The sequence below is a fragment of the Desmodus rotundus genome, chromosome 11 (assembly GCF_022682495.2).
Source record: "Desmodus rotundus isolate HL8 chromosome 11, HLdesRot8A.1, whole genome shotgun sequence".
NCBI lineage: Eukaryota > Metazoa > Chordata > Mammalia > Chiroptera > Phyllostomidae > Desmodus > Desmodus rotundus.
The window spans coordinates 5,131,362-5,141,570 of record NC_071397.1 but is presented as its reverse complement, the minus strand read 5'-3'; the positions used below and the strand labels follow the sequence as shown (position 1 = coordinate 5,141,570).

General features: G+C 55.5%; 1 protein-coding gene across 1 annotated transcript in view; it reads right to left on the bottom strand.

Annotated features, from left to right (window-relative positions):
• Positions 1-555: 555 nt before the first annotated feature.
• CMTR1 (cap methyltransferase 1) overlaps positions 556-10,209 on the bottom strand; it is a 42,418-nt gene continuing 32,764 nt past the window's right edge. The window contains exons 16-24 of the mRNA XM_053913779.1: positions 9,603-9,671; positions 8,535-8,666; positions 7,450-7,572; positions 6,703-6,794; positions 5,872-5,940; positions 4,589-4,636; positions 3,597-3,709; positions 2,850-2,958; positions 556-1,997 (exon numbers count right to left, since the gene is read on the bottom strand). Of these exons, the coding sequence (XP_053769754.1) occupies positions 1,865-1,997; positions 2,850-2,958; positions 3,597-3,709; positions 4,589-4,636; positions 5,872-5,940; positions 6,703-6,794; positions 7,450-7,572; positions 8,535-8,666; positions 9,603-9,671 (888 nt within the window). The 3' untranslated portion in view covers positions 556-1,864. The remainder of the gene's footprint in view (positions 1,998-2,849; positions 2,959-3,596; positions 3,710-4,588; positions 4,637-5,871; positions 5,941-6,702; positions 6,795-7,449; positions 7,573-8,534; positions 8,667-9,602; positions 9,672-10,209) is intronic.

Genomic DNA, 10,209 nt, shown 5'->3' with positions numbered 1-10,209 from the left:
TCTAGGAGGAAACCAGCATCAGTGACGGAACTGGTGAAGAAACTGGCCTGGAATGGAGCGGGAGGTGCTGCCAGCACCTGCATGCCCCCCACCCCAAGCACAGCACCCAGTGCGGAAGAAAGGAGGGATGCTGGCTGCAGGTCAGCAAAACCATCTCTCCCTCCCTCTGGTCTAGTGGCACTAATTGGTCTGACACCTGCGGTATTTTAGTCACACAGACGGATCCTGGATTGTCACAGTACCGCCAGAGTGAGCTGTGTGATTTATGGAAGGGGGAAGTGCCTCCCTACCCTGCTGGGCTGTAGGTCCATTCATCCTCCAGCCCCGCTCCTAACAGGAGCTGCATCATTTCCTGACTTCCTTGGGCCCCTTTCTGGCAGTAAGCAGCAGCTCTGGGAGCCCTGAGCTTGGACAGAGCCCTGATTACACAAACCCTCTTCCAGCACAGCTTCCTCCCCTTCACCTTCAGCCCAAGCTGTTTTAGCCAAGCCAGCCCCAGACCACAAAGTACCAAGGACGACCAGCAGCAGCCCCAGCACAGAGCCACACAGGCACTAAAAATATGTTTATCTTTAATGATCCGAGATTTCGCAAGACACACTGATATACCTAGAACTGGGTGGAAAGAGCATTTTAGCAGTGCTGTTGCCAACCCAGTGGGGGAAGGGGGACTGGATGCTGGCTGGAGACCCGCCCCACCCAGGTGGAGCCAACTGCAACCTCACAGGGAGCCTCAGTGCCCTATCTCCATGGAAACCAGTCTAGCGCTGGGATGGGGCCCTAGGGAGCCTGTACAAACATCTGACAGGTGCCCTCCCCACCCAAAGCTACTGCCCAGCTTCCCCTCTTCCCCCTCCACCACCATGGAGGAAACAGTGACCATAAAATGACAGTGACTATACCCCCTATTGGGGAAGAAAGGGAGGGAGGGTAGCAAGGTGGCTGTGGCAAATGAGGATGTCATGATTGCCAGAGGGTGGGGTGTACCCCCCCAGAGGTACTGTCTGTTATAGGGGGGCCACAGAGAAAGGCAAGGCTTCGAGGATGCTCCCTCCCCTTCCACAGCTGCCCACGGTTCCGGTCCAAAGGGGACGGGGCCCAGGAAGGCTCTATCACCCAAGGAAGCGGTCACACCCACTACCAAAGGTGGTGCTACCTGCATCCTGATGCGGCATCGGGGATGTGGGGCCCTCACACCTCCCTTCCCGGCCTGCGGGGCTGTCAGAGGTCCAGGCTGCGAAGAACTCCAGGCAAGACCAAGACAGGGTGAGGGACGGGACAAGAGAATGACGCCATCTTGGCGTCAAAACAGAGCAAGTTCAAAGAAACAAAACCTTGATTTGTACAGCAGCTGCTCCTGGCCAGCTCACGACAGTGGGCCTTCACCCACTCAGCGTTGGCCCAGTAAAAAGTTGGGCAAAGCTGGGCAACGGCTGCCCTCAGGGCAGTGCATGGAACTCAGAAAAGTGAGTCTACAGGATACAGGAGACAACGGCAGAGCTAAGGCCCTGGGCTCTCTGACATGTCCCTCACCAGCCCCACATGCCCTGGGCCCTGACCGCAGACCCGCCGCAGGAGCAGCATCTTTCAGGCTGAGTCCTGGCAGGGGAGACGGTTCCCAGGCAGGTCTCTGGGGAAGGAAGTCTAAAGGTGTCCAAGAAGGAACCTGTGAGTGTCCTCAGAAGGCCCCCAACTGAACTCTTCAGGGGACACGGAGAGACCACCCACTCCTCATGGCCAGGCTGCAGTGACTGTGTCCCCCTGTCCCTTTCCGAGGATAAAGGAACCAGTACTGTGTGCCCCAGGCAGAGCATGCTGACTCCGGACGACAGCGCGTTCCGCAGGAGTGGGCATCCCCAGGCCCTCAGGCGCTGTGCATCTGGATGAAGGAGAGGACATCCTCCTTGGACAGCTTGTCTGGGTCCTGGGGCTTCTGGGAGTCATGCACACGGATGCCGTCCCCCCACTCCCAAAAGAGCCGGCCATAGTAGCAGATGCTGGGAAGGAGAAAGGAGGTCAGAGGACTGCACTCAGGAGGTGCAGGGCAGAGAGACCACCACCCCACCCCCTGGCAACCGTGGCTTACTGCAACGGCCCCCAACCTTTTCGGCACCAGGGACTGGTGTCGTGAAAGACAATTTTTCCACAGACCCACGGCGAGGGCTGGACAGGAGGTGGAGCTCAGGCTGTAATGCCAGCGGAGCTTTGCTAGCTTGCCCCACCCTCACCTCCTGCTGTGTGGCCAGGAAGGGGCAGGAATTGGGGTTGGGGACCCCTGGCTTAGGGGATCTTTCCTCTGGCAGCCAAAACCCCAGAAGGCTCCAACTCTTCCTCCTCACCTCCTAAAATCAGCTCTTCCCAACAGACAGCTGCTGCTTGCTGACTACATCCAACTGGACTTCTACAATTACTGATATTCCTGTTTCACCTATCTGCGCTGGTCTAGTAAATAGTATTTGTGTGGTGACAGGAACTAGCGTCGATGGCTAATTTTAGGCACATTAGGGCTCCTGGTAGCTGTTGAAACCTGTGATCAATGATCTGGCAGATGGACTCTGGGTCCCGAGAAGGGACACCTGGGACCCTGGGTTTCAAGAGGCGGCGCTGTGGTACTCAGCCATGCTCCCACCACCAGGCCAGCGTTATGTAAGCTGCTCTGTGGGGCCCTTCCCACCCAGGACTCCCAACCGTCACAGCAGGTCCTGGCGTCACTCCTCTAACTGAGCTTGCTTACTACCCAGGCCCAGCCACACCCTGGAGGGGGCTGCCCTCTGCACCCTTGTGGGGAGGACCCCGGCCCTTGCTCAGGGGAACCCCTGCATGGGCAGGCTTGGAGGAGGGCTACTTACTGAAATGGGGCAATGGAGTCTGCAGGGAGCTCATAGGTAGAGGTCCCGGTTTTCTTGTTGTAGAAGAACTTCCTCTTAAAGCTTTTGCTGATTCTCATCGTCCATGGCTCTGACAGGAGGAAGAGGAGAAGCAGCCCAGAGAAGACACAAACCCATGGGGGAAGAGGTCAGGCCAAGGCAGGGGCGTGCCTTCCTCCCCTCCCGTTCTCCCACTCCCCTCCCGTTCTCCCACTCCCCTCCCCCAGAGTGCAGGCAGAGACTGGCCTGTGAGGGTGCAGGTTTCATTGCCAGCCCGAAGGGGCTCCAGAAGAATGACTAAGTGAAGTACCAACCCCACCTGACCCTGCCGACCTGGGTCAGGGCAACAGCTCGGACCCTGGCAGCGGGAGCACGACTCTGTTAACCAGAGGGGGCTTTGAAGAAGGGGATTCTACACGGGGTGCAAATGTCCGAGACTGACTTTCTGAATCTGCTGCTTGCTGCCTGCTGGGAAATCCTCTTCCTGCCGTGAGGACACCATGTGCATGGACGAGTTGGGCTCCTCTCTTCCCCGCCCCAACCTAACTGCTAAAGAACAGAGGAGGCTCAGGGCACACAGCGCACCCCCCTGCCCCCCGGCACCTCAGAGAAATGCCCGCCTGGCTGCTCCCCACATTCGCAGAGAACCCTTAGCTCTGGCTTAGGCAGGGTCTGGGCCAATCACTCTGACGGAGGGGCAAGGACAGGGAACAGGCACTCATCACCCACCATTCACCGTCCTGACGATGTAGAGGCCAGTGGGCACAAAGTGCCGGTCGTCCCGCCCCGTGTAGCTGAGCTTCGGTGTGCCACTGGAGCCCTTGATGATCTTCATCTCTAACCTGGTTTCCCCAAGTAGGCGTGCATCAGGAAGTGTGAGTGTGTGCATGACAGAGAGAGAGAGAAAGCCCTAACATTAGTCTGTTGCTATTAGCAAAATGACAGCAACCAAGCACTAGCAGGTCACCATGAGAAACTGAGGCAGAGACCCGAGCAAACTGCTCCACACCACACGTGAGTGCGTGCGTGCGTGCAGTGCCAGCCTCAGGGCTCAGCCTCAGGCTCTGACTCCTCAACAGAGTGATGGAGGCAGGGGGGCGACAGACGTCCGTGACATACTGCTGTTGCCGTCTTTCAGGGTGACACCAGTAAGGGCAAGACCTGAGGCTCTGGGTGCCGCCAGGTCTTCAGCCCACCACCCACGGCATCACCGTGGCCGACGAAGAGTTAACACAAGCGCACTGAGAATACAGGCCGCAGCAGCGCACGCCCAGGACAGACCCACAGGTCCACGCCACCCCAGCACGGGTTCAGCTAAGAACCTGAAGAGGCAGTTATGCCCCCTAACCCTCCAGGCTCCATCTCTCTGTCAGCACCAGGAGCTGGGATTTATAGTGTTTCGAGCAGCTTTCTGCTGGGCCCCTCGCAGGGACAATCGTAACTATTACAGCATCAATGAGCCCGTATTTCTGTCTGACACACACTGGCCTGCTCCCCTCGTGACAGGGTGCTGAATCAGCTCTCAGCCGGGGGGGCCCTTGGCTGCAGTGGAGTCACACTGCACTAGGCAAGGGAGGTTGGGGGTAAAGGCAGCTTGCCGGGGCCCACTCGCCACCCACCCCAAACAACCTTTATATAAAAACACAGCAAATCCTGGACATTGTGACGGCCCCCATCTGAACTCCTCTCAAACCCTGAGCTACCCTGGTTGAGTCACTCACCTGACAAAAATCTTCTCCATTTCCTCCAGCCTGTACACCTCCTTCACCCTGCAGGGAGAGGGACGGAGAGAGGTCAAGGGCTTCCTAGGGGGACATTCTTGTCCAGGCAATAGCTGGTAGGCCGGAGGCTGGGCCTGTCCCTGCCCTCTGCCCCCGAGCCTGCTGACTACACAGACAAACCCTAGGTTTCAGAGGTGCCAAGAGTCGCCTGGGGAGAGCAACTGTGGTTAGGGAAGACGGGAGCGAGTGGAAGGGCTGGCTGGCACAGGGGTCTCTGCCAGCGTCCCAGCCCGGTGTGTCATCACTGTTGCCAGAGGCCAGAACACCAAGGTCCAGGCTCTTGGCCACATCTGACTGCATGGGTTTGAGGCATTTGTGTAACACAGTTACCTCCACATTGTCCTAATAGGTCCGTTACCATAGGAGGCAGGGGGACTCCTAACCAGGATGCAGGGCTCATGTTTAGTGCCCCGCCCTGGGAACTGCCCCTGGGAGGGCCCCCAGAGACCCAGCAGCCAGACCGCAGGCAGAGTTCCCGGGGGCTGCCTCTCAGGGCCAGGCAGGCAGGGTTTGCAAGCAACGGAAGAAATCGCTTTCAGACTTTCAGAAGACATCTGTAACGTACATTTTCAGTACTGGATTTAATTTTAACTAAATTCATATTAAAAAGAATAAAAATGATTTTGATAAAATATAGACATCTCAGTCTCTAGCCACATGAAACCGGAGGTAATAACTTCGGACCTCAGCCCAGCCATGAAAAGTCTACTCTCCACCTGTCTGCTCCCTTCACCTCCTCTCCGCCCTCAGGACCCTGAACTTTGACACAACCTAACACGGCAGCAAGCCTTGGCCTTCTTCCAAGCACCAGGGACCCCACTCCCTCAAACCGCCCTTCTCTTTTTCATGTTCAAAGACTCCCAGCCCCTCAGGACCCTTTCTCATGGGGAAAAAGATGGAAACGTCAGGTGACATGCTAATGATGCTCAAGTGTGAACGTGACTCACAGAGGTGTGTGAGCTCTCAGAAACCCGTCTTAAATGAGGACACCTCAGCCACTAGGAGTGACTCTCCTGTGGGAGTTCGCCCACCCTGACCGTCAGGATGGGGAGTTACTCTGGGGGGAAGAAGCCATCTACCTAGCACCCCAAACAAATCACTCATCAAGGGCAGTCATCTCTAACACCAAACTCACCTGGTCTCCCCCCCAGGATGAGGAAGGAGACACTGGCCAGAAAGCAGCAAAGGGGAAGGGATTTGGAAAGGAGCGATGATATACTTACCTGATGGGATTCATGTCAGGCCGACTAGGCTTGGAAACAGCTTTCACGAATTTCTCAGCAAGCTGAATTCTACAATCCAAACAGAATCACTCAGATGCAAGCAAGGGTGCCGCCAGCAGCACCCCTGCCTGTCCCAGGGCACTTTCACACGCCAGTGGGAGAACACTCCTGACTGCAGCGAGAGGCAGCACTCACGTGCCCCAGGACACTTACCCTACCCTTTTCCCCTGATGTCTGTCTTTATGCGTCCGCCCCCCCCCCCCCCCCCCCCCCGGATTCTGATCTCTGACTTGGCTATTGGCTGCTTCTCCCGCAGTGTGCCTGCGGCTGCATTCAGGCAGTCCTCCAGAGCTCCAGTATCACCCCACATCACACTCACTCCGATGGCCCAGCCTAGGAGTGGGGTCAGCATCACGGCGGTGCAAGATGTCCCTCCTTTTTCACAACTGATTAGGCATGCACCCTCCAACAGAAGTGCCTCTATGGGGATTGTGGGGCCCAGATGAACCAACGTAAATGGGACCACCCAAGCATGAGCACATTCTTCCAGAAGACCCTTTCTCAACCTCAACACAAATATCACCTGTGCTCTGAGCAGCTGTAGCAAAATAGGAGTGTGCTGGTATCTATGACCAACAAGGCTTAAGCAAAGTCTGAAGTGCCAACACCAACTTCCCACCCTGCCCTTGAAACCACCCATGGGTGGAGGCGGCAAACTCTAAGGATGTCCTTAAGCACAGAAGGCCTGGGTGAGTGGCGAAGCCTCGGGGGCTGCTGCCACAGAGGTGCCCTGGCCCACCCCATGTCCCTCCCCCGGGGCCCAGGTCAGACCTCTGGTTAAAGTGCTGCTCCCGCACGTCGCTGCCATTCAGCACAAGGACATCAAGGATGTGGATCGCACTAATTTTTCGCTGGGCCTTCCCCTAGAAGGACAAGTACACTGCCCACCCCGCCAGGCACTGGCCTGGGGACCCCTCTGCCCACCATTCTACCTGCAGCCGGGAAAGCGACTGGCTCTAACCACAGGGTATTTCTCTTGCCTCCCTCCCTGCTAAATTCTCAGCATCAGACTGGCCCAGGCCTCTGAGCAGGCAGAGATCTGAGGCTCTGGGTACTGAGTCTCCTTGAATCTCAAACCCAGTGAAGCTGCTGCCATGGTGCTCCAGCCAAGGGCCTGGCCTCCCACTATTGCCGGATTTTCCCACTGACTATTCTGAGAGTCCTCCGTATGGCTGTTACCATCCAGAGCTCGTGAGAAAGTTGCTTCTTTCCCAAGGGATCTCTGGTCAAAAACTAAATCAGCAGCTAAACAAATACCCAGTAGGCCCACCAGGGCCCTTGATGCATAGAGATGACAGAGGTCTCCTCCTTCACATATGGAGACTGTGGTCCTTCCTACCTGAATATGCTGTGGCAATTGCTCAACAAGGAGTAAGTATCAAGCCTTACCCTGGCCCTAGGCCTGTCAAGCACCACAAACAATGTAACCCAGTTAACTCGGGAAAAAGGGCCCGACTCAGCTGTGCCCCAGGTTCCTGGATGGCAGGGGCAGCACACGTGAGCAGAACCACCTCTGACCTCCCCTTTCAGCTCATGGACAATCTCCACAGAGAGCAGAGTGTCCCGGGGCAGCTCTGTCTTCAGGTCCAGCTTGACCCAGCGGTCTGACTGGCGGCCGTCCCACGTGTAGATCTGTGACTTCTAAGGGCAGAGAGAGAGGCTGGGTCAGGCAGGCATGGAGACTGGGGGGTCAGAGGCTCAGTTCTTAGAAGAGCTTTTAGTTGGCGGCTACAAGCTTATAGGGCTTAGAAATGTCTGAAGAGAATGTCTAGGAGAGACCAGTCGGTTATCTACTTCAGTGATAAGACAGTGCTGGCTTCCACACCTTCAGCGGGACAGAAGTAGAGACCAACTCAGTCTTGATGTAGGGAATAAACCCGGGGCACCATTCAAAGGCCCAAGGTCCACAAATAGTGGCTCTCAAGAAAGATCCAGCTTAGTGTATATCCACCTTAGACTGAGGTGGGTTTGGAAAAGGATCCCGAAAGCAGAGGAGGAAAGAGATAAAGTGTGAGAGGACACAGGGAAAGTAGAGATAAAATTATATAGAAAGACAAGTCAGAGTGGAAAGAGCGAGCAATTATCCCTCGTCGAAAACTAAGTCAGCAGCTAAAAAATACCCAGCAGGCCCACCAGGGCCCTCGATGCACAGAGATGACCCAGTCAAGTAACATGCAGAACTGCCAAGGCTTTCATTCAGCTCATTTTAGATTCCTGGGGCCCCAGAGTCAAGGACAGGTAGTGGCTTTGCAAGAAGCGATGACAGGGGGGTGCTGGTGGTGTTGCAAAGAAACAGTTACATGGGCCCAAGCCAAATAAGTCCGCTGACTACGGAGCGAGCCTTGGAAGCTCCACATCACAAGAAGAGAGGCAGTATTCCCTTTAGCAATGAGCACAGATGAATAAACAAATACATAAATAAATGAAAGAATGAAAACACTTGGCTCACTCAGAGAAAGAAAGGAAGTTTCAAGAAATACCTTCCTTGGGGTCAAGGGGCCAAGAGAACATGCACTGAGGCTGGCGGGCAGCTGTCTAGATTCCCGGACAAAAGGCAAGGTTCCGCCACCCCTCACTGGGTAGGAAGCCAGCTGCAGACTTACCCCCAGGCCAAGGAGGAACTTCTGCTCACTGCCAGACACCATGCAGCGGTAGTCGAGCACTGGGCGGATCTTCTCCAAGGTTTTGGAGGTGAGCAGCGTGGGCTTATAGCTGAAGATGTCAATCTCAGTGCCCTGCAGCCCCGGGTCAGAGAAAACACGGCTGGGTTGGGGGAAGGGACAGGCACTCAGTATGGGTGCCTGTACAGGGGTGGGGGCAAGCTGGGAGAGGTAAAGGACAGGAAGCACTTGCTCTCCGCACCATCCCCTGCACCCCCTGCTCTCCCTAACCAAGCACTCACTGGGACCTGATTCCATCTGCCTGGAGTGTCCTTTAGGACCTGTCAGGGGAGGCTGGGAAAGGAAACACCACCGAGTCTCCAAGTACAGATCAATCTACCTGAGCTGTAAGCAAATGTCACCAGAATAGAAAAGCCAGCCCTTCAATAAAACTGACGGTGAGGACTCACCAGCAGCTGAAGTGAGAGCAATTAAGTGATATCTCCACCCCAATCAGAACAATGGACACATGCTATTGTTCTGAGGCTTCAAACTCATCCTCAAAACCAGCACAATGGCCCATGATCTGGGCCAGACTTAAATGAAACCCAGGGAAGAACTGGAAGTTGGGTGATGGGAAAGAAACAAGGCAGAAGAAATCCAAGGACCAGCTTAGCAGAAACAGGTCAGGGAGCCTAGGGTTAGGCCAGACCCATTGCACAGCTCTCCCGGCAGCCCCTCTTGGCCCTCTGCCCAGCTCCCCAGACCAAGATCACACCACATTTAATGTCTCCCCTGCAGGCAAACCTCAGGGGACTGTGCGCTCGCCAGAGTGATGGACTGCACCATCCTGTGGGCGGCGGGAATGCCAAGGCTGAGCACAGCATGTCTCAGGACAAAAGTCTTTAGGTGGCCGGATGGGCTCCCGGGGAACTCAACACCCACGCCGCAGGTCCCCTCAGCCTGCCCCCTGGCGCCCGGGGGGTGCCAGGCATCTGGGGCCTCACTGACACTTTCACATCTAGATGTAGGCCTCTCTAACTTTCTATTTTCACCAGATACCACACTTACCTGAATTAACTCAAAGAACTTAGATTTCGGGTCTGAGGAAGAAGGAGCAACTCGAGCCTGGTCTGGGATCTGAAAACAGAAAGCAAAGAGCTTTGATTTTCAAATGTACTTTTTTAAAGTAATTTTTTAAAGATTTTATTTATTTATTTATTTTTAGGCAGAGGGGAGGGGAGAGAGAAAGAGAAGGAGAAACATCAACGTGTGGTTGCCTCTGGTGCCCCCCTACCAGGGACCTGGCCCACAACCCAGGCATGTGTTCTGACTAGGAATCGAACTGGTGACCCTTTGATTTGCAGGCTGGCACTCAATCCACTGAGCCACACCAGCTAGGACTCAGATGTACTTTTGACCAAGACTGAGTTAGTCTATGTAGGTGAGGGGTGGGTCAGACGACTGGGGGAGAGGAAGCAGCAGGGAGCACAGGAAGCCACAGAGAGGGATGGAGGAAGATAATGCTGCCACTGCTCCCCTTCAGGCCCTGTGGCAACACACCCCATGTGCCACTTCCCTTTCTCTGTGACTGTCTGTGGTCAGTGTTGCCACTTAGGACAACCAGCAGTAAAATGAGACCTAGTCACCCACCACTCTTGTCCTTTAGGACCCAGCT